The sequence below is a fragment of the Myxocyprinus asiaticus genome, chromosome 25 (genome assembly GCF_019703515.2).
Source record: "Myxocyprinus asiaticus isolate MX2 ecotype Aquarium Trade chromosome 25, UBuf_Myxa_2, whole genome shotgun sequence".
NCBI lineage: Eukaryota > Metazoa > Chordata > Actinopteri > Cypriniformes > Catostomidae > Myxocyprinus > Myxocyprinus asiaticus.
Window position 1 is genome coordinate 46,000,001 of NC_059368.1, and position 25,000 is coordinate 46,025,000.

General features: G+C 37.8%; 2 protein-coding genes across 17 annotated transcripts in view; one reads left to right on the plus strand and one right to left on the minus strand.

The window, feature by feature from the left end:
* Positions 1 to 20,038, minus strand: part of LOC127416154 (protein 4.1-like) — a 199,192-nt gene extending 179,154 nt beyond the window's left edge. Inside the window, exon 1 of one of the 4 annotated variants that reach the window (XM_051655326.1) lies at positions 19,952 to 20,038. The gene's annotated coding sequence lies outside the window, so the exon portion shown is untranslated. The remainder of the gene's footprint in view (positions 1 to 19,951) is intronic. The other 3 variants (XM_051655327.1, XM_051655328.1, XM_051655329.1) reach the window with 3 other exon arrangements.
* The window catches only part of LOC127416161 (A-kinase anchor protein 7), a 118,834-nt gene continuing 108,202 nt past the window's right edge, over positions 14,369 to 25,000 (plus strand). For 10 of the 13 annotated variants that reach the window (XR_007893065.1, XR_007893068.1, XR_007893066.1 and 7 more), the window contains exons 1-5: positions 14,369 to 15,018; positions 16,901 to 17,041; positions 20,344 to 20,495; positions 21,545 to 21,681; positions 23,048 to 23,208. Coding sequence is in view for 9 of the 13 variants with exons in the window: in XM_051655351.1 (XP_051511311.1) it covers positions 14,661 to 15,018; positions 16,901 to 17,041; positions 20,344 to 20,495; positions 21,545 to 21,681; positions 23,048 to 23,208 (949 nt within the window). In the remaining 4 variants the exon portion in view is untranslated. The remainder of the gene's footprint in view (positions 15,019 to 16,900; positions 17,042 to 20,343; positions 20,496 to 21,544; positions 21,682 to 23,047; positions 23,209 to 25,000) is intronic. The other 3 variants (XM_051655345.1, XM_051655347.1, XM_051655346.1) reach the window with 3 other exon arrangements.

Genomic DNA, 25,000 nt, shown 5'->3' on the forward strand with positions numbered 1-25,000 from the left:
GTGTGTGTGTGTGTGTGTGTGTGTGTGTGTGTGTGTGTTTATTTATTTTTTGTTGCCTTTCTAGGACCCAATGATGCTATATAAATCATAGACAAAAAAAGAAAGAAATGACATGAAAAGAAATTGACGCTTGACATAGCAAAGGCAATGAGAAACAATCACATGGCAAAGAAGTAAACATAAATGAAATATTGAATAAATGAACACACAAGGGGTATGGGATGTATGGACTTTGAGAATGACCGGCGTTCCGCTTCTGTGGAATTCTGTAGGTGCAGATTGCGTTAGGGACTGCTCATTAGTGGGGTCAAGATCAGGAACTGGAAGACACTTCATCAGATAGCACACAGCATCAAAGGTGAGGACAGAATGTGACCTGAACTTGACCATGAATGTGAACTGTATGTGAACCTCACAACAAAAATGCTGATCCGGTATATAACAAACACATCATACAGGAATGAGCACACATTGCTGACTGCATCCTGCTTAACGTCTTCAAACATTTGAACACACATTTTGTTCCACAGTCATGCATGTCACACAAGCAATAAAACCACTGCAACCATACAAAGATATTAGATATTTATAGCACTGACAACTCCAATTTGCATAATTTCAAAGAAAATGATACACAGGGGCCCTAAAATATGTGGACTCTCAAGACAAACTGAAAAAAGTCTGAATATCATTGCATAGGATAACAAAGTATCAAAGTGCCTTTATTTTAAAGAAAGCACAAACACACTATTCAAGCAAAACATTTCAGTTCACAAAGCAACAGATATGCTGTTCAAAATAAAGGGGTTGCGTAAGTGTTTTTGATGGTGTTGCGCAAGTGTTTCTCTGCTCACTCGTGGTAGGGTTATGATTAGCGCCATGATGCAAAGTGCTTCTGGGGGGGCATAGGGATCACAAAACTGGCCCTGTTGTATCTGCACAACTGTATCATCAAGTTGACTTTAGGTCAAAACTGCGAGAAAGAAAGTCTTAATAACGAGAAATGAAGTCAGAATTGTTGGATATTAAGTCACAATTGTGTGACATTAGGGGATATAGTTGCGAGTATCGTATAAGCAATTGTGACTATTGTATATTTCACATTTGTGACTATTTCTCGTAATTGCGACTTTATTTCTCATTTATATCTCATAATTACATGAAATAAAGATAAAATTGCAAGTCCATATATCGTAATAAGAGAAAATAAAGTCACAAATAGTCACAATTAAGAGAAGAGAAATAGTCACAATTAATTTTATATCTGATAATAAAAAAAAGAATTCGCACCTTTTCTCCCCAATGTGGAATGCCCAATTCCCAATGTGCTCTAAGTCCTCGTGGTGGCGTGGTGACTCTCCTCAATCCGGGTGGCGGAGGACGAATCTCAGTTTGCTCTGCGTCTGAGACCGTCAATCTGCGCATCTTATCACATAGCTTGTTGAGCGTGTTACCACGGAGACGTAGCGCGTGTGGAGGCTTCACACTATTCTCCGCGGCATCCATGCACAACACACCACACCACACACCCCACCGAGAGCGAGAACCACATTATAGCGACCACAAGGAGGTTACCCCATGTGACTCTACCCTCCCTAGCAACTGGGCCAATTCGGTTGCTTAGGAGACCTGACTGGAGTCACTCAGCACGCCCTGGATTCGAACTAAGGGGTGGTAGTCAGCATCAGTACTCGCTGAGCTACACAGGCCCCTATCTCGTAATTACATTAAATAAAATTGCAATCACAAGAAATAGTCACAAATGAAAGATATAGTCGCAATTAAGTGATATAAAGTCGCAATTGCAAGAAAAAAGTCACAATTGCAAGTCTACTGTATATTGTAATTAGGGAAAATAAAGTCGCAATTAATTTTATATATCATAATTACAATAAAAAAAATCGCAATTACGAGAAATAGTCATGCAATATATAGTCGCAATTAAGTGATATAAAGTTGCAAATGCAAAAAATAAAGTCACAATTGCAAGTCTATATATCGTAATTAGGGAAAATAAATTCCCAATTGCGAGAAATATTAATTTTATTAATTAATATTAATAATTCATTTTATATTAAAGATATAGCAAGATATAGTTGCATTTATATGCAAGATATTGATGCAATTATGTGATTTAGTTGCAATTGCAACTTTATTTCACTCAATTTCAACTACATCTTGCATTTGTGACTATTTCTTGTAATTGCAATTTAATTTCTTGTTTATATCTCATAATTACTTGAAATAAAGCATTTGAATGTGACCGTGGCTTTACTGTGTGAGCTTGAGGGGAAATGACTTCATGCAAATGACTCAGAAAAGTTACATGAAGTTACAAGAAAAACTCTAGCAGCATTTGTTTGCAGACATTTGTTATCTAATGCAATGATTCAAACATTTTTAAGTGAGTCCAGACACATTTTTGGGGGGCACTTTTTACACACACAGCACACAAAGTCTTCAGGTATGATGAGCCAAAACTCGCCACTCACCAGAGGATGGACGAATATCCAGATGAGAATACGGTCATAATCCATTCACAATTTTTCAGGATTTAATGACAGAAAGATGGAGAGAGAAAAAGGAAAGACAGTTTCAGCGCAAACTTTATCAATTTTCATTTATAAAGAGAAAGCTCAAACAGAAATAAATGAACAGAAGAGGTTTACCTTTGTTACAGTGTTATCCTCCGATCAATACAGCTAAGACGACTCTGAAAACCCAAAAGTAATTGATAAACCTGATATAACTTCCACAAGATCTTCCCTAATTAAAAGCTCTCCATTTGCCAATGAGTGCTGCCGTTCCTTGACAAATCCCAGCGCATGATTGTACAGATTTTTGGAAAGGATTACGGCAAAAGAGTGATCATAACTGAATGTGGAATGGACGCCGGTACAACCTCTGATACTTATGGTCACAATCTGTAAAGGTTTCGGTGCAAACTGTGCTAATACCTGAAGTTTAAAAATAGCGTGTTGCTGATCTGACTGCTGACCAAAGCCGGTGGACAGAGTTAACATTAAAGGGGATTAGTGTTGGAGACAGGGTACACTGATTCTTATGCTTTTAAAGCCTCTTGATGCTAAGTTTGGCCTTAGTCGCATACACACACACACACATACAGGGACACATGGGCCTTAAACCACCAACTGTTACTTTTGCAATTCATGTTATTATTGGCTAAAGAGTGGATTGTTTGTGTTGTTTGTTCATCTGAAATGGCAAACTATGTAAAGTGAAAGTGCATGCGTCTGTGTTTGCCCGGATCTGAGTGAGTTAATGCAATACTTTGCATTAACTATGAAATGCATTGCACACGTCATTGCACTTGTTCTACATATCTAAGTAAATACTTGTAAATAGTACAAATTAGGCATGTAAACAACAAACATGTAACAACATACTGTATATATGCTAAAGTCATTGGTATGGGTCAGGTAGAAATAGCTCCATAAAGGGATAGTTCACCCAAAAATGACAATTCTATCATCAATTAAGACGGCACACTTCCTACGAAATCAAATTATTTCGTAATTTAGAACAAAATCTGGCCAAAACGAAGGTGTTTTTGAGTTCGTTTCAGTGGTTTGTAACAGCTCGCCAGTGCAAACTTTAATGTAAACTTCTTACCAGTTGCTAAACACCTTCTTACTGCCATTGGTCCACGTCATCAGTATAACCTGGAGATCCACCTACTTTGAGTCCGACGGCTAATTCCCATTCAATTAGTTAAGATCAGTTAACATGAATACACCGGCGTGCAGAGTTATTAGTGAACTGGTGCAAACTTACCTACATCTGTACGATCGTTCGCGTAGAGACATTTTCCAAGAACATGTCATGTGATTTAACTGTTGTTTAATTACTCCACAAAAGGAATCAAATCTACTCAAATACTTTTAAATGCCCATTCACTCGTTCACACATGTGCCAGAAGATATGCCTCTAATCATCATTCTTTTGTCTGTGTTCTACCCATTAACACTCTTTTATACACCCATCTCTGCAGTAGTAGCAGTGTTATTGTAAATAACAATAACAGAGTGTAATCGGTACATATTATGGCCATGTATCGCGTGTAAGCACATTAGCGCCATGAATTCAGAATGTAAACATTACAAATTACACATTATCTACAGCATATAAATTACTTTAAATCATCATCGAGTGATTAAAACAGACTTTTTTACTGAACTCATGTTAATTCTAGAATGAGTCATTGATAACACATTTTAATGTTATATTAGTTGATGTTTTACATGTAGTCTTGAGCGTCCTCATATTTAAATATACCTCTAAACACCTCCCACAGCGGTGCAGTCGGTGTCTGAATGTTTGCAAACAGTATGTCGTTGCTCAGCTGTTTCAAACTTTTTTTGGCTCTGAGCGAAGAACGAAGAAGCACTTCGCCGTGAGTGTGCCGGGGTCTTTACTCATCCTCATGTTGTTCCAAATCTGTTTGACTAAGTGAATGGTGACTGAGAATAACAATTGGACTAACATATCCTTTCGTGTTCCACAGAAGAAAATAAAGTCATAATATGGGCTTGGAACAATATGAGGGTGAGTAAATGATAACAGAATTGTCATTTTTGGGTGAATTGTCCCTTTAAGATAATAACTACACTCATCATTTTTTTTTTTTTACTGTGTACATCAGGCATGCAGATAAACATGCAGAATATTTCTAAATTTATTAAAAGAGTAAATCTGCATGTTTCAGAAAGCATCCTCATCCTGGTTATTTTCACAGAAGATCTGTTGTAGAGGCATTATAATAAATAACGTGTGGTTAGCATGTTTGTCAAGAGTCACATGATGATTAAGTAATTCTTTAAATATTTGTTCAACAAATCATCAAAAGCCTCCCACACAAGCTTGTAATTACATCGATTGTATTGAAAATAGTTTTCTTGTTGTCTTTGTTATACGGCAAGCAGCACATTGATGAATAGAGAATAGCGTAACTCAAGAGTAACTCAAGTCCTGACCACATTACTCCAGCCCTCAGCATGAGTACACTCAATACAAGCATCTGATTCGCTCACCTCAAACTCCAGGTGACAGGCCGAAAGTTCTCAGGTAAACATCACATTGCAAACGGATGGTATCACCTGGATGAACAGGTCTGAGAACTTCTTCCTTTACACCTGTTTGCTGTTCCTCCTGTGCTCTTGGCCTGGATAGTTCTGCTCCCCTCCTTGGCCTGAAACCCAAGCGGCAGTCTAATGTTACACAACACAAACAAGAGTGTGAAAGAGAAGTAAAACACAGTCAATGACAGAGGAGCACTCCCGCCATTGTACAGCACTGCAAACAATACCTGCGTTATCAGAATATGTGCTCAGTTAGACAGTTTGTGTTTCTTCCCACAGAGTTTGTGAAAGTGAAAATAATTACGGACTAGGTTCAAGGTTATAACAAAAAAAACAAAGACTAAATAACAGATTTAAGTGCTCTCAGAGCATAGAACAGGGACTCCTGAATGCTTTCCTAACCCCCCTGTGATTTTGATTTCAAGAAATGTTATCCTAAAATATAGCTGCAAGCAGAAATTATGGGGTCATGCACCAAAATGGCCCAAAGGATATACAAGTGGGATTTGATGTGCATTGCAATGCTTCATGAGTCATCCCAAATAAAGTTCGGACCTGTACCTTACTGATCTCCAGTCCAGTGCACAATCCACTACATTACGCTGCCACAAGTCTGACTGTTGCCCAAAGGATCATACCAAGCTGAGAGTAAGCGCAACCAAGCACAGCTGAGAAAATGATGCTTTTACATCAGCCAAATGGTTCTGAACATAAAAAATCTATTTGAGTTGTTTTGTCCAGCATGGTTTTAAGGACATCTGAGCCACAACTGGTGAGAATTGGATATCGTTTGTAGGGGGAGAGCAAAAAGACAGCGGCACTGTCTTAAAGTTGCTCTTGTACCGTTAGGTCGTCAAGCATCGTTTTGATTTAACAAAGCATTGCTAAGATACTGTCAGGTCTCCTTTTTGGTGTTGGCACAGTTGACATGTGCTGTGATCTAAAAAAATACCCACATTTTTGTGCGGCTTTGTCTGAAGATCATCTAAACAACTTTGTTTAAGACAAATTATGTATGAGAAACAGTGCAAAAACAGTTTTCAAAAAGGGAAGAAGTAATATGGCTGACTCTTGGACAATTATCAGTGGATTCTGCATGACCCAAGGAATAAGAATAGACCAAAGCGATAACTTTAGGCCCAGTTATTCAAACGTTATTGAAGTAATTCAAGCACAAGCTGTATATCTACTTTGGTTTCTTTTGACCACAAGGTGGCACTATCCCAAAACTACTCAGGGATCCTCAGGGCATGGTGCCAGTGACAGGGATGGGCAGTATTTCAGATACATGTATTTGAAATACAAAATACTATTTTGTACTTTGTATTTTAAAGTCTTTATAAAAAATCAAATGCAATTTGTATTTAAATATATTTCAGTTTGGTATTTGTGTATTTTCAAAATACATAAAATACTTTGTGCCAGTCAGCCTCTTTATTAGGCTGCTGATTTCCTGTATCATCAAGTTCAGACCCCAACTTTCATGCACGCCAGCTGCAGATGTCAGAGAGAACAGCTCCATCTAGCACAGAGTGAGTGAATTTTCTGCATTCCTGCAAGGAAATATGGAGTAAGATAAGGTGATGATGTGATGGTCAAATCTACTTGTTGCCAAAAAAAAAAATAAAAAACACACATAATAATTGCTGGCATCTGTTATTTAGTTTCCATTAAAATATTAAGGTAGCTATGAAAGTTCTCACCAGCCAATGCAATGCATGTCAACAGTGAGGAAATCAAAACTAATCAGCAGTAAGGCTGTGTTGATACACTCAAATACAGATATCCAATACTTTTTCTCACTATATTGTATGGATACTTAGATCAATGTATCGTGATATATTGTGATATTTTCAGTGCAGTCAAAGATGCTTCTATGAGGCATGAAAGAGACTGAAACTGATCCTGTAGGATTCACAGTTTCTCTTACGGACATGCTGGACGTCTCACGCATTCTTCATTTGTACGATCCCAATGTCAGTTCTTAAAATGCCAAGATCTTCTTTCTATCTGCAATCCCCTATAATCAGATGTGTGTAAATACTTCCCATACGCAACAAAAAATTTCTGATTAGCCACTGGCTTCACTCACCAGTGTTTGAGTGGTGTAGTGGTGAAGAAGTTCAGCACCGAGATCTTTTCACTGCATGCTGAGAGTGAAAGCTTTGACTCTGTGTAATGTGAGTCCAAAGACTAGATCCAAGCAAACCATTTGTTTAATAATGTGTCTTTTAATATCCTTTCTGTTCTCTACAGTCAGTTATTGATCAAAAACAACAAAATAAACATTTAATTCTAATAACACATAGCATGGATGCTGTAAAGAAGCCATCTGACCAAACAAACACTACTGTCAAAGTACCTGTCACAGGTCTTAAAGACGCAGTATCATTTTAGCACTTGTTCTACATATCTAAGTAAATACTTGTAAATAGTACAAATTAGGCATGTAAACAACAAACATGTAACAACATACTGTATATATGCAAAATTTCAATACATCATATTTACTGATGTAATACATGGACTATATTTTTGAAAAAGCTAAAATGTCACCAAAATGATTACTAATGATAAAATAAAACTGGTAAAATTGATATGTCCATAATTTAACAAATTAGAAGGTCCCGTGTATAATGATAGCATTAGCTTAAAGATAATTTTTTTCACACTGTATGTTAGCAAAATGGACATTACAACTGAAATATACCCAAATTAATTGAAATTAAAAGCGAAATCTAATCATGATATTGAGATGTATCATGATATATATCGAATAGTGACATGTGTATCGCAATATGTATCGTATCATGAGGTGGCTGGCAATACCCAGCCCTAGTCAGCAGCCAGTTAGCGAGCTAGTCTAACTATAGTTAGTGAGTTCACTAGCTATCGTTTGCTAGATCACTAGCTTGCAAGCTAAAATAGAACATAATTCAAATTTGCCTTCAGTTAACATGAAGGAATAAAAGAGCACTGGCAAGGGGAAAATAGCATTAGCACTAGCACAGGATATTAGCGCTAACTAGTCAGTTGTTGGTGTTAGCATAACCAGTCCTGTTAACCCGCTCTGGGACACGGACGCACTAACGAGGAGGCTAAAGGCTACAGCCCCTAGTGTCTATCACTAGTGCGCCTCTTGAGGCCCGAGGAATGAGGTTTACACATACCGCACAGCTTTCTCTTTTTTTGACTGCCATACATAACTTTTACAAAAAAAATACTGTGACAGTGCCATGGTACAGTGATGGCATCAGATGGTACTTTGATATAAACCATTACCATAGTTTGTGTATCAGGTGCTATGTCCCAAAAACATGGTAACTCATACCTTGTCCAAAAAACCATGGCAATACTTTACAGCAACTATTGAACCTTTCATATGACTACAATGCAAAATATTGTTATTTGATATTGTGGTGATGTGGGCGTGGCCGAGCGACCTGTTGTGCTGAAAAGCAAACATGGTTGTGTTAGAAGTGTGTAAAATAAAAGACGATGTTGCGTTGAACATTTACAAGGCTCTCACTTCCTCCTTGAGAAAAGAACTTGAAACTTGTCACATATATAAATACATTAGACCTCAGCACTAGACCTGCATATTTTTTATTATTATTTTCCATAACATATGTCAATTCTTTGAATTATAGTACATATTATTGAAATATTTTGACTGTAATTCCACCGATTTCTGTCGCAATGAATTTTTTTTTTTAATGTTTGTTACCGAAGTAAAGGGGTAAGTGTAAAAATGTGATGGATTTTGGAAGTATATGAAAACAATGTATATGTTGCATTGCAACTTAATATTTGGTATCTTAAAAGGGTCAGCGTGAGACTTTGATGTGACTTTTGGATATATTACTGGTTGTTTGTTTGACAAAATGTAAATAAAGATAAATACATTTTCCCACACAGTATTTAATATTTGATACATTTAAACTGAGGTATTTTGTATTTTTATTTTAAATACATTTTCAAGTATATGTGCCCATCACTGGCCAATGATGCCTACCAAGTTTCATTCCAATACACCAAAGTATAATTAACATACCACAAGTTACAATAAAAAACTAAACATGATGGACAGGGAATATGGTCTAACATGGCAAAATTGGTATAATCTAATTTCATATGACCTAAGGAATCCATACACACTAATCTCATGATTTTAGGACAAATGTTTCATGGGTAAAAAAAAGCTATTATAGCGATTTCTTGACCCATAGGTGTTGCTGTCACCAATAATAGTCCTAAAAAAGCCACAAAAAAAATAAAATAAAAAATCGCTGCCAAGATACAGCCTCACTTGCTGTGTTGGCATAACTTTTGAACAAGGGCAGAAATATAAATTCTGTTTGGTCAGTTTTGTGCGGCTCGGTCTAAAAACCATCTGAGATGATTTTTGGGTGAATAGGACTAGGTTTTCTAGGATAAGTACCAAAAAAAAAAAACATTTAAGGTCACATTCCAAGATGGCGGCCACTGTAATGGTTTTAATGTATTTCAATCATCATGAATCTACATATATTGCAAAATTACAATTCATGTCTTCAGGAGATAAACTTTTTCATTGAGTGCACCTTTAACTTTTTGGAAGTCTGATTAAATAATGTTAAAGTTATGGCTGTCCATACAGCCACTGGAAAATAATCAATACCTTGTCAACCAATCAGAATCAAGAACTCAACAATATAATTTATAATGCTTGTGAAAAATATCAAGAGATTTTGTTAATACACATATTACAGTGATTAAAAATGAAAATATCAACAGAGTGTTTTTGCCTAAAGCATTAGGTGCAGAAACAAAAAATATTAGTTTTGGGTAAAAGTCCACCTTAGTCGAGTCCGAGTCTTTAAACAATCGAGTCCGAGTTGAGTCCGAGTCCAAAAGGGGCTGAGTCCGACTCAAGACTGAGTCCATAACAGGCCGAGTCCGAGTCAAGTCCGAATGAATCTGTTCATGAATCTGAATTAAAAATATAACCGTAAACTCAATATCAATATTTTAAGCTTAGCACATTTAGAGGCAATTTTGAAATCCCAGCTGGACGCTTTTTTCAGGTCTGAAAAAGAGGACACGTCTGGGGAAAAGTATGGTCACCCTATGTTACGTTATTTTTTGTTTGTTTGTTTGTTTTTCATTGCATCACAAATGCCATGGACTCAGCCGGACTTGGAAAAAAGTCCAAAAGGCTCGAGTCCGAGTCAAGTCCGAGTAAAAATGCATCCGACTCCATGACAAGTCCATTCAAACTGGATGAACTCGAGTACCCCAACTCTAGAAAATATATTCATCCGGTGTATCAAACAAACATCCAGATTATTTCATGCCCTACAGATCTAGTCTCCAACCCATGTATATAAGGTGCATATAAAACATGTTGTATTTGTATAGTATAGTATATATGATTCCGGGCCGCGTCATCAGAGTGTGTGCGAACCAACTGGCTGGTGTTTTTATGGACATTTTCAATCTTTCCCTCTCTTTGTCTGTAGTCCCCACATGCTTTAAAACATCCACCATTGTGCCTGTTCCAAAACAATCAAAAATAACTTGCTTAAATGACTGGCATCCTGTTGCTCTGACCCCCATCATCAGCAAATGCTTTGAGAGACTAATCAGAGATTACATCTGCTCTGTGCTGCCTCCATCACTGGACCCATTGCAGTTTGCTTACCGCAACAACCGCTCCACTGATGATGCCATTGCATCTACAATACACACTGCTCTCTCCCACCTGGAAAAAAAGAACACTTATGTGAGAATGCTGTTTGTAGACTACAGCTCAGCATTCAACACCATAGTGCCCTCCAAACTAGATGAGAAACTCCGGGCTCTGGGCTTAAACAGCTCGCTGTGCAGCTGGATCCTGGACTTCCTGTCAAGCAGACGCCAGGTGGTTAAAATAGGCAGCAACATCTCCTCATCACTGACCCTCAACACTGGAGCCCCACAGGGCTGTGTTCTCAGCCCACTCTTGTATTCCTTGTACACACATGACTGTGTGGCCACACATAGCTCCAATGCCATCATTAAGTTTGCTGATGACACGACGGTGGTAGGTCTGATCACTGACAATGATGAAACAGCCTACAGAGAGGAGGTGCACACTCTGACACACTGGTGTCAGGAGCACAACCTCTCCCTCGACGTCAGTAAGACAAAGGAGCTTGTGGTGGACTTCAGAAGAAAAGACAGAGAACACAGTCCCATCACCGTCAATGGAGCACCAGTGGAGAGAGTCAGCAGCTTCAAGTTCCTGGGTGTCCACATCACTGAGGAACTCACATGGTCCGTCCACACTGAAGTCGTTGTGAAGAAGGCTCATCAGCGCCTCTTCTTCCTGAGACGGCTGAGGAAGTTTGGAATGAACCGCCACATCCTCACACGGTTCTACACCTGCACTGTAGAGAGCATCCTGACTGGCTGTATCTCCGCCTGGTACGGCAATAGCACCGCCCACAACCGCAAAGCACTGCAAAGGGTGGTGCGAACTGCCAGACACATCATCGGAGGTGAGCTTCCCTCCCTCCAGGACATATATACCAGGTGGTGTGTGAAAAAAGCTCGGAGGATCATCAGAGACTCCAGCCACCCAAGCCATGTGCTGTTCTCACTGCTACCATCAGGCAGGTGGTATCGCAGCATCAGGACCTGCACCAGCCGACTTCATGACAGCTTCTTCCCCCAAGCAATCAGACTTTTGAACTCTTGATCTCTCACAATCAATATGCCTCAGCACTGCACTTTATTAATCTCACACTGGACTGTCATAAATTATTATATTCTCTCTTAACAACACACTGACAACTGACTATCAACCGACAGCCTGAATGTCAATACAGTACAATACAACCTACTGTACATTTTATATATACTATATATACTATTTTTATTGTATAATGTGTATTCTATATTGTGTGTATTGTATACTGTATATTGTATATTATTATTTGTATATTGTGTTGTGTGTAATTATGTGTATATTAGACTTTAAATTGTGTTGTGTTAATCTGATGTTTATTGTAAATTGGTATATGTCTCATCACTGTCACGACTGCTATGTTGTTCAGAACTGCACCCAAAAATTTCACACACTATTGCACTTGTGTATATGGCTGTGTGACAATAAAAGTGAAGTGAAGTATTTTTTTGTATATACAGTGTGCTGAGAGATTCTAGATTTAGTGCCGCTTTACTCCCAAAAAAAAAAAAAAAAAAAAAAAAGGAAAGAAAAAGAAAATACATGCAGCCCCCCTCCTTTAATATTTGGTTACATCTGTGATTACATGAATAACAAGCATTTTCAATTGGATTGTGAGACAATCATTTCCCTTCTCTGTATAATGTTTTGATAATGAATTGTGTTTGGTAATAAATGCCTCAAGGTGTCTGAAGGAAGCACTGGACACAAGCAACAATAAAGACAATTCACTTCTGTGCACTAGTGGACACAAATTTACAACTCCTAATATGGCAAAGGCCCAGCTCATAAATATTAAATTGGTCCTGCTGCCATTATTGGAAACCTTGCTGGAATGCCTAGTCTCATAACTTTAAAATACTCACAAGTCACACCCTCATCATATAGTAGGATTCTTAATGAATGCTATTCTGTATATATCAATATTCTGCCTTTTAGCCAATCAGTTTGGCCTGCTGGGTGAATGACACATTACGTAATTAATATTCATGAGGTAAGCCTTCATCATGAGGTGAATATCATGACAAAAGTAAACAATGCCCAGGTCACATTTCACCCCAAAATAAGTAATTGTATATCTTTATAAAGAAAATGAAGCCCATTCTTTGAGCACCATAAAGATTTTTTGCATTGTGATTTTTTGCCTCTTGATGATGCAAGTCTGATTTTGCACAAGTGTGGATGAGATTTGAGAGTTGTGAGATTTGAGAGTTGTGGGGCAGAGGACAATTTTCTGTGAATAAAGACTTACATTTCAGTTGGTTCCTCACACAAAATTATTTTATGACTTCAGATTATTTGGAATATAGTGCACAAGTTGTATTGACAAGTTTTATGGTATTAAGCACGTTTACACACACGTTCTCACACCGATTATGCTTAATAAGCCTGCAACGTGTAAGGTCCTGTAAACACCTTAAATGCTGTTCTTCAATTAGGGTAATGTCATAAACAATTAACAATCGGCACATCGTAGTTTTTTGCCCATTATTCTTATTTTGCGTTGTGTGTAAACACCTTTACTGGCGTTCGAACCTGCTTATCCAATAAGCACAGGTGATGTGCGCATGACTGCTTATGTTTTGCTGTCAAAAGCAGAGAATATTTGATGATTTCAAATCTAATGCAAACACGCTTTTCTTGCGTTGTCTGATTTTTTGAATGAGATGATTTTTTGTAGTTTTCAGCTTATAGAGCGCAACAGTACCCCGCCACTTGTTCAGGCATCTTGGTTCCAGAAGTATTTTTACATTTTCTTTTCAAAGGCATTTCATAAAATCCTTCATAAAAGAGTTGTAAGCCATGAACCAAACCAACCAGCTTTGAGGTGAATCAAAACATTACAAAAAGTATTTGAAAATCAGACAAATCGACTTAACGTCTTTAATGAGGGAATTAACTACAATCCCATGAAGCATTGCAAATGAGGTAATTGCATTCAAATGATTGAAAAATATAAATCTATTGGTTTAAAGTTGTTTCTTATAAGTATAAAATCAACACATTTAGATTTTATTGAAAAACATTCAGATGCGAGTGGGTGGAGATGCAGAGCTCTTTTGGCGCTTTGTTCACTGTGATTATTGATCTTTTTCATCAGGATCATGGATAGTGTAGTTCTTTAAAAGGAATTCAGCTATTAAACACGATTTCTAAAAAATTAAGTTGAAATAATGCTGACCGAAGGCTTCAACTATATAAGCATATACCACCGATCAACAAAATCAAAACTCATGTAGGTCTGTCTTTAAAGGTTTATAAGTTATTATTAAAAATCAATTCCCCTATGGAAAAGAATTTGAGCTCTGTTGCCCTGCATGTAAACGTGCTAACTGTAAAGGCACTTTTGCACTTTTTGGAGCTTGATAGGGCTCCTAACTCCCCCGTTCACTTTCAGTTTAAGGGAAAAAAAGCAGTGTGAACATCTTAATTTGTGCTCCACGGAAGAAAGAAAGGCATTCAAAGTCTGTAAATTGTTACAAACGAACAATTTGTTTCCTGAAACGCGTTGTTAATGAGCACCGCGTGTCCCCTCTGACTCTCCGTACCATGTGTTCAGTGTTGTGACTTGTCTTCGCTGCAGTAAACATTGCACGATCTATTTATAACGCGAACGCCAGTGCAATAAATGCATTTATACACCTGACCAAAAAAGACGAAGAAAACTGCGACGCTTTATGACGGGACTGTAAGATCATACGAACTAAGAGCATATTTACACAATTTAAGTTCCGTGATCATAGACTGAACCAGCGATAGTTGCGAAAAAACCTTTTAATTGCATAACTTAGTTCAGATCCAACAGTGACATACACAAACTGAGTTTCATATTCATATTCGTTTAATTTGAAATGATTAGACGTTACTTTCTGTTCGCTCGAATATTAATCCGCCTATCCAGAGTGTTTTCTGTAGACATCCACTCAAAAGTGCGCACTTTTAAGCCTCCTGTGCGTGTCACGTCTCAATCATATCATCCAGAGAAGAAGAGCCAGTTTTTTATGGATATGCTGCATGTTGTGGAGACACGCAGCGTGGCATGTGGAGAAGATGAATCGAGTCTCATGGAGGAAAACAATAACTCTGTGTCCACACAACAACAACAACAACAACAACACCAGAGCACTGCCAAGAAGAGCAGAGATGCTGGAGCTGAACTGAACAACACTACTAAGGGTGAGACATGCTCACCAGATCCTGAATTCAAAGGTATAAAGGCAAAATAAAAAGAGAATGAGGTTCAGCATATGTTTGATTTACAGCCTTCTTTTATAAGCGACAGTAAGATAATCTGACTTGATTTACAGTGGCCACAAAAAGTGTTTTTGACACTACTTGTCACATCATAATGTCTTTACATTAGATCAGGGGTGTTCAAATTAGGGTTCGGGGACCCCCAGGGGGCCGCAATGAGGGCATCAAAGAAAAAGTATTTTATAAAAAGTATTTTAACAGTAAGGACTGAAAATCATGTAATTATTTCAATAATTATTGTGTGTATGCTTTGTGAAGCGTCCATTGGTACTTGAAAGGTGCTATACAAATAAAAATAATAATTATTATTACTATATCAAATAAGTTTTTTAATTGCCACTGTTGTCTTTACGATTGTACACTAGTTTATGCCACTATTTTCTATTCAGCTTCTTTAAAAGTAGGTAGGTCCCCCTTGTGCCGCCAAAACAGCGCCTTCTCACCACAATTGTACAGAGCGGTTATCTGAGTTACCGTAGACTTTGTCAGTTCAAACCAGTCTGGCCATTCTCTGTTGATCTCTCTCATCAACAAGGTGTTTCCCTCCGCAGAACTGACACTCACTGGATGTTTTTTGTTTTTGGCACCATTCAGAGTAAATTCTAGAGACTGTTGTGTGTGAAAATCCCAGGAGATCAGCAGTTACAGAAATACTCAAACCAGCCCATCTGGCACCAACAATCATCCATGCGATTATCTAATCAGCCAATCGTGTGGCTGCAGTGCATAAAGTCATGCAGATATGGGTCAGGAGCTTCAGTTAATGATTACATCAACCATCAGAATGGGGAAAAATGTGATCTCAGTGATTTGGAGCATGGCATGATTGTTGGTGACAGATGGGCTGGCAGGGGGCAATAAGTGCAAATCCAGCTGTATAGACAATGCGCAGCTGCACAGAGAACAGATCACACTCAGGCTTGACAGTAACAACAGCACAAGATGAGGACGCGCTCTTGCGTTTAAACACAGCTGTACGGAGCACAGTTCTGAATGCAGGGATCTCAATACTTGTTTTTCTACATTTGAAACTACGTTTAACTTGACAAAGCGACCTAAAAACACTGTTTATGATGTGATGCAACTAATGTGAAGCTCTTGACCCTGTCTGCATGATTTTATGCACTGCACTGCTGCCACACGATTGGCTGATCAGATAATTGAGGGGGACTTACACAATATTAGGCAGGTGGTTTTAATGTTGTGGCTGATCGATGAAAATATCTGCTTTTATATTTTTGGAAAGGGGTCCTTTGTAAATGGATCCTCATATTTGGGGTCCTTAGCAAAGACTAAATGATATCACAACAAATGCCATTCATTTGAAAGAAGCATCACTCAGCCACAGTTTTCAAGCAAAACATTTCACAAATATACAGTATGTTTATAATATTTGAAATGATAAAACAATAGAAAACTAGTGTTCAAATGAAGACAAAAGTGTTTGGACACTAAAGTCACTTTTTAAAATGTCTGAATGCCATTTTATTAGATGAATAAATATTAGAGCAAGGGTCATCTGCAAACAAATGATGCAAGAGCTTTTCTCAGAACTAGTTTCACTTTTCTGAGCCGTTTAAATATATATATATTAAGCAACTGTCTTAGTGATTTTTAGTGGATATATGAAGTCAGCTCCTTTCATGTTCACACAGATGTCAGTGGAATCACAGGTGGAGTCAGTCACTTGATTTGATATTTTGTTATCTAATGCAAGGACATTTTGAAATGTGCCTGAAGTCTTCAACAATTTTTTGGGGTAGTAACCAAATCTAGCATCAATTACTCAATGTGATGTACATGTGTATAACTGATATCATATTTCCTTTGTTTTTAGGTGGTAAGAAAGTGAAAAAAGCAAAGAAAGACCGAAAGAAATGGTCAGCCAAGAAGAAGAAAGAGAACGAGGCTCAATGCACAGACAGTCTGATGGCAGAACTGCCCTTTGCAAACACAGAGATCTGGAAAGAGCTGGGCTGTGAGTGTACACGCGACACGGTTCTGACTTTAAAGACCACATGAAATCAAAATGGAAGTTTTGTTACTTTTAGTCTATTAGCTGTAAGGTCTTCTCTATGCTAGTGTACTTCTAAACATTGACAAAATTAGTTTTCAGAAGATATAAGGATTTAAAATCTGCAGTCTAAAAGGTCCCAAGCAAAACCATACTGTCATATAGAGCCAGAGAAACTTTGTCCAATCAAATACTTTCCAGTGTTCTAACTGATGATGCCCTCGCAGCGCACTTCAAAGGGAGCACAATCTATGCAAGGTTCGTTCGTTCGTTTAAGAATCACTTAAAGTAAGTTGTGATTGACCGTTATCACCTTTCATCCCTCTGAAGCTCCGCACGTGTTTTCATCTGATGGGTGACACTTCAGGTGAAGAGGTAAATACCATGTATCTATGAAATATAATTGATTTATCTGAAATGAAATTTCTTTTCCTGAGTGCTGACAAACACGCATTATAATTGAACACTGCAGACACTGCTAATTCATACGTGTACTAGAGTGCGTTCAAAAATATACAACATATACAAATCTTTTATAGACGTGTTTTCTTAAAGCAGAGTTTTCTTAAAGAAGAACATTTGCTAAAAACTTTTGACTGGAAAAGCATTTGTTGTCAGATGTTCTTATACACCAGATTGACATTAAATTAAACTGCAAATGTTTTTGAGGATATTCCCTATAATTAATGAATGTCCTATAATCGCTCCTGTAATGAATATTCCTGAAATGCATATGGCTTATTTCATTTCATATCCATACAACATGTCGACTCCTGAAACAGTGAAAGTTACAGTTGGTTTTAGAGTCCGCTTGGGACAATGTGACAATTCTTCTGTTTTGCATTTTTCTACTTCACCACCTGAGACCAGAGCATGACTGCTGTGTGCATTTTCATTTCCTTTTTTTATTTGTAACTATTAGCAACGAATAAACAAGCAAAAAAATACGTTTTCATAAAAATGTATGTCCACATATGTGGACAGCGGAACTAAGTTGTGAAATTTTAAATAAAACCAAGCTATAGAAAGTCAGATTTTTTCCAGGAGTGTTGGATATCATTTTTTTAGACTTTACAGACATTACAGCTGATTTTCTATAAAGCTGAATAATTCATTCTGATTCAAAGTAATGTCCAGCATCATCCAATCACTGCTAACCATGTTAAAATAAAATGATACATTATAAATTCTGAATCTATGTACTGATTATCATTGTCACATGTCTGTCAAACATGTTGAGTGATCCAAACATCATCTGCAGCCTGAAACTGAACTTTTGATCAGATTTTAGGAGTGAATGCACTTAACTGCATAGAGAGCTATAGGATGCTCCCTTGCTCCCTGTTTAGTGAATGACTGAACCTCCAGTGTGCTGTCTGTCTGCACTGGTCTCAGAACAGTTTGAAATGCACCTTATTTTCATCCTAACTCCATATAAAGCCTCTGAAAGACACATTTATCAGCTTTTGCATGAATACATTTATTCTCAATGTGAAAATACACAGTAAATATATAGGAATGCATTTAATAATGTTAATGAATAGAACCGTATTGAACAGTGATAACAAAATAAAATATAACAAGATTTATATTAAAATGTAGCAAAATGACCCACAGATTTGTTACTGTGAAAAGTTATTCAAAAAGGGAATTGTACTTTTTTTTTTTAAAGTGCAAAGCTGATATGTGAAATTGGAATTTCAGTTAGTATGATTTTTAATTATAGACATCTGTAATTGTGTTTTTCCATGTATGTGGACTTCATGTTTATCAGCGCGTTGACGTGTGAAAAATGAATGGATTTTTTAAAGCAGCATATCAAATGAAACTAGAGATGTTGCTCTTTACAACCAAACAGGTTTCAATCAAAAAACATCGTGTTTTTTTTTTTTTTTTTTACCAGGGGCACTTGTGTTGGCACTGCACCCGTTCCTTGAAATCAACATCATGTTGTTTGTCACGTGACTCGGTGCAGCAGAAGTTTAACACTTAAATGACAGTGTAGAGTGTTGCAAACAGAATTCAGTCTGATTAAATTCATTTAAATTATGCGTTGCATATAGTGAAGACAAAATATGTCCACACATGTGAACATGGGGTCACACAAGTTTAAGGAATATTCTGGGTTCAATACAAGTTAATCTCAATCGACAGCATTTGTGTCATAATGTTGATTACCACAAAAATTAATTTCGACTCGTCCCTCCTTTTCTTTAATAAAAGCACAAATCTGTGTTCCAGTGAGACACTTACAATGGAAGTCAATGGGGTCAATAATCTGTAAACATTAAAATACTCACTGTTTCAAAAGCATAGACACAAGACGTAAACAATATGTGTGTTAACATGATTTTATTAGCCATAAACCCTAAAAAGATGATTTAAACTTTACAGCTCAAATAATACAAGAGTTTTAACAGAAGAATTAATATAAGTACTTTTATAAAATTATAAGCTTCACATTTCATGTACCCGGAATATTCCTTTAACACAGTTTTTCTTCCTATTAGATATTCTGTTATCAGCATAATAGTTTGGATAGAAAAATTAAACATAAAATTCAGAATTTCGTAGTATTTAGTGTGTCCTGTTTCTCTTTAACGACATCATGCACTAGAGCTGACATGAACAAAACCTGATGATCATGTTCTCCAGCATGATTTGAGAATGTGCCAAAGAGAATATTGTGTGATTCAATGGAAAAAATGAAATCTAAACATGTAAACAGAGAGTTAACATTGCTTACATTTAATAGTGACCTATAAATGGTAAATTCTTCAACTTCGACTGGACGTCTTTGAACTATAATAGTCCTGGTCTACAATGTCATTGGCAGTTCCTTCTAGAACAAAAGCAGAACTAAAGGACACTTACCTTCTGAATTAAGCTCTCATCCAGCTCTTATAGGCTCGTATCATCTTCCAGGTGGAGGAATCATTGTATGAAGTGCTGTAGTCAGACAGAGACTGACGCTGAACTGAGGGCTGATGTTCGGTTGTCAAGCGATACGTGGATCATCCTAGTACTGCAGCTGCTGCTCTCGCATTCAGATGTCCCAGCTGGCAACATGCAATGAATTAAACATTTGTTATGCGCTTTCACATGGCTTCTTTGCCACCCTGTGCCTTCAGAATCAATACAACTTTTCTCCCAAAGAGTTGAGAAAAGCTTCTGTTCTTCAGATATGTCTGCGATTGGTTCTCAATAGCTTTAACACTCTTAGATTTATGACTGTGATGGTTGAATGCATGTTTTTGCATCTTTAGTTGCCAGCTCAGAATCAAGCGTGAAGAAAAAGCGCAAGAGAGGCGAGAGTGGACGAGTGGGGAGTGAGGAAGATGGGGATGGAAAGAAAAAGAAGAAAAAGGAGACAGCTCGCCCAAACTACTTTGTCTCAGTGCCAATCACCAACCCAAAGGTATGGCCCGGTGCCAAGAGCTGTGCTACACGTGTACACATGACTCAGGAATTGTCTACTGCAGAGGTTTTAAAGGGGGTGTTAAGGGGTTGGTGGAAAATTTGAGAGAAAAAAATTACAAAATAGATTTTTAGGGCTATTGAAGTTAACATGTTAAATATTAATTCAATATGTAACAACATTTTTTAAAGCATTTTCCGAATTTTAAATCATCACCTTTTCATTTGGCTTTCTAAAATATGATTCGAAATCATGATAACCGTTAATATTTTGCTCTATTAAAAATAGAAAAACATTTTTCTATATGTAACCCTCTAAGGACACATTGGAGAAAGAATCACCTTTGCCTAGTAAAATTTAGTTTTTTACTTACCAGACTTTTGACATGAAATGTAAGCGTATTGCAACTGAAAACTGAAAGTCATGTGTGAGTAGTTTTCACTGGTTTTCAGTGTTTTTAGGACTCGAGTTAAAAGTAATTGAAACTCTGAAAATGGTGTCTGGAGATCACTGCATTCTGTTGTGTTTTGTCCAGCTGTCAAGAACGCGTCCTGTGTGAACGGCTCTCATTCTGTGTCTGCGCTGCTTGAGAGGTTTGTTGAGGTGCGCTGACAAGCCTCAGAAAAACACAAACTTACATGTACTCCAAGCTTGAATTGCCCTGAATCTAGTAGAAACAAGATTAATTGCATAATTTTTCTTACCTCATCATTTTTAATATAATTAATCGCAGTAAATTAACGTGTTAAATCGACAGCCCTAATAATTTGCTCTGGCTTCAGTACAGTGACAGTTTAAACACAAATTATTTAATTTCGTAAACTATTGTACATGTTTTTTATAGTTCCAAATTTTACTCTAACATAAAATAAATGGGTCTTTATACATGAAATTATATAGCTGCCTTCAGATTTTAGGAAGAGGGTCCATCACAAGGGGATCATCATATTTGGGGGTCCTTGGCTTCAAATGCCTTATTTACACAAGTTTCCAGACCCCTGTTTTAGAGTGCGTGTGTGTGTGTGTGTGTGTGTGTGTGTGTGTATCAGATCAAGCAGACAGTGGAGGACCTGCAGAATCTGGTGATTGAGAAGGATTCACGTCTCTCGCGAGCGCTGATACCTGTGAACACTTTACACATCACTCTACTGGTGACACACTTGAGTACACAGGAGCAGGTCGATCTGTAAGAACTTAAACACACACAAACACACACTTACACACACATACATAGTTTCTGTCTGCTGGTCTCTTTTCACATTGTACTTTGGGGTCCAAACCACGGTACATTTGCATCATCAACATGATTTTTATTGGTCAGTCATGGCATTCTGTAATCAAATATTTTCATGTAAGTTAGGCACAATGTACATTCAGCCAGTTGTTATTGCAAAATAAACCTGACAGGATGATCAGGACCCCGACGCGAAGCGGACAACAACCAGCTGACTGTACATTACCCCGCTTATTACACGGCTACTAACCAACCAACTAAATAAATAAAGGACATAAAATATTGACTTGATTTGAAATTATATAATTAAGTGAGATGAAAGAAATCGGAGAACAGCTGAAATCCACCTCCAGTTTGCGTCAGAGTTCTGTTGGTGTTTATTTTATAATTAATGAACGTCTGACTCCTCATTATCCAGCTTATTACAAGACTACTTTTAGCATTCCAGAGAGCCATGTAAAAATGAGCGTTAAACTCTATAATTGACCGTTTTCCCAGGAAACCGATTTCCTGTTTAACTGTGCTAGTTTCATGTCACGTTATAAAATGTTTCAACTTAAATCAATATTTCATGTCCATTTATTTATTGTTTGACAAGTATCAATGTAAAATAAAGTGTCTTTTTATTGTGTCACAAAGCTGAGAGCACAATCAGTCTTGTTTCCCAGGGGAAAAAAAAATCTAAACATCCTTAAAACAAAATACGTTAACTTGAGAAGCAAAATTGCATAAGATATTAAGACTTGATTTCAGAGAATTGATGTTTAATTAAAACCTCACTACGTTTTATGAAACATTCTCTGAAGAAGACTTGGAATATTGATCAAGAGTTATATGGACCACTTATATGCTGCTTTTATGGTGCTTTTTTGTCATTTTGGAGCTTGACAACCCCAGTTCCCATTCACTCTCTTTATATGGAAAAGAGTGGCCAGAGTATTTTTCAAAAGTTCAACTTGTGTGTTCCATGAAAGAAATTAAGTCATATGGGATTGGGACAACATAAGGGTGAGTAAATGAGAGAATTTTCATTTTCGGGTGAACTATTTTTTTAGGATGTTTAGATATTTTTACTAGAAACCAAGACAAAATCCACACGTCCATTACTCACGATAACGTTCATTTGAAACCACAGCTGTAATTATAATGTACAGTCACTGTAATTACTGTATCTGTTATTGAATGTAACAGAATGATGATGATGTGCCATGATTCACAGAACAACACAAATAATGATTTCTGAACATGGAAGACTTGCATAACAGGATAGCAGTGACCATACTGCTCGTAGATAATGCTTCACGTGTGTGTGTGTCAGCGCTGCATCTACACTCTCAGATCTGGAGTCTACTCTGAGCGCTCTGCTGGCCGGCAGGAGTCTGATTCTGCCCTTTTGTGGAGTCGGACATTTCAAACAGGAAGTGGCGTTTGTTCAGATTGCAGAAGGAGAACATCTGAGCACACTCACACACATGGCAGGTACATCACTCATCTTCTCTGCATTACAGATGACGATCTGAAATATGTTTCGTCATATGTTATGTATTTGATTCAGTTAACCAAGTGCTATTATTTGGTATATTTATTTGGCCTTATTTGTTATTTGAATGCACTGCAATTCATTGTAATTTTTACAGAATAAAAGGCGAGTGTTGCTTGGCTGTGCAACAATCGTGTTGTGTCATGGGTGGTTGCTAGGACGTTGCTATTTAGTTGCTAAAGTTCAGAGTGGTTTTAGCTTGTTGTCATGCGGTTGCTTACTGGCCCAAGTCAAAAGAGTCCAGCCCCTGGTCTCTGTGATATTTCAGGGCAGTCTCTTAAGCAAGTCGTCATCATAGGGATGTTTTTCCTGCACCATTAAAACGTCACGGACAGAATGTTCTCTCCTTAGTTTGGACATTTCCATCACAGGCTCGGCAATCTTTTGATTTATTGTGTGTGTTTAACTGCAATATGTTTTATTATACCTAGAAATACAGTATCATCTTGATATTTTAGATCCCCTAACCCAGCCCCATTTCTAAACCTAACCATATATCAGCGCTATAAAGCATGAAACAGGCAGGTGAATGAAGTCACAATAATTCCATATATATTACACTATTATACAGATGTTTTTGAGCACCCCTCCCCGCCTTCACCTAATCCTAACCAATTCTCTCACAGTCATTTATTCCAAAAAAGTACTATAAAAGTATTCTAAATAAAAAGTCCTCTTAAGTCACACGATAGCTCCATGTGAGGAACAGAGTGAAAGTGACCACTCTGTAAAGGAAATCACATCTTATTCAAAAATGTATATCCAAACATTAGCATGTCACAATCAGTCACATAACACGCTAGAACCAATGACACTTGACATCACTGACGTCAAAGCTGTCAATTTGTAAATGTGTAAATGAGCGTAATGTGGGATCTGACTGTTACGGCGGATGGGAACACTGTGAATGTTTACATGCATTCATTTTCATCAATCCGTATGAATTCAGTTCGGTTTCAGCACTGTTTATATATACCTTAAACTTCGCAATTCGATACAAATATTAATTTAAGTGTGGATTACATGTATTCCGAACAAAACTTCTGCACATGAGAAGTGCGTCAGTTGTCACGTTCTGAAGAAGCGGGGAAATCCACCGCTAGCATGGCGCCGAAGTCGTTAATTGCCATTTTTGCTTTGTTGACATATCTAAAAATACACCAGAAAAGCTTCTTATGCTACTCACTTTACTCGGCAAACAAATAGAATCAGAAGCAGTGTCCCAACATCCTGTCTGGCTTAACCATATTAGCCACATTCCCATTCCTCCTTCAGACGTCTTGCGGGAGAGAGTTGTTCGCAGATGTGGAATGGAAACAAAATTTTAGAATGACATGACTTACACTTCATTCGTAGAATGACTACGATCACTTCAATCGTCCCATTGAGGATTTTATGGTCGAATTTTGTAGACTGTGTGATTATGTGAAGTTACAGGAGGTCATCTCAGCACTCCTGCGGTGAATCCCACATCAGAGTCCACCACCACATCCATCACCACGCCTGTCACAGTCTTTAAGCCAACACCCACACTTGCCATGGTCCACGAGCTAGTGCCCACACCTGCCACGGACCACGAGCCAACGCCCACGCCTGCCACGGTCCACGAGCCAGCACCTGCCACGGTCCACAAGCCAGCGCCCACGCCTGCCACAGTCCACAAGCCAGTGCCCACGCTTGCCACGGTCCACGAGCCAGCAGCAGAAGCCTTTTCTGTCCCAGGGCCAGCGC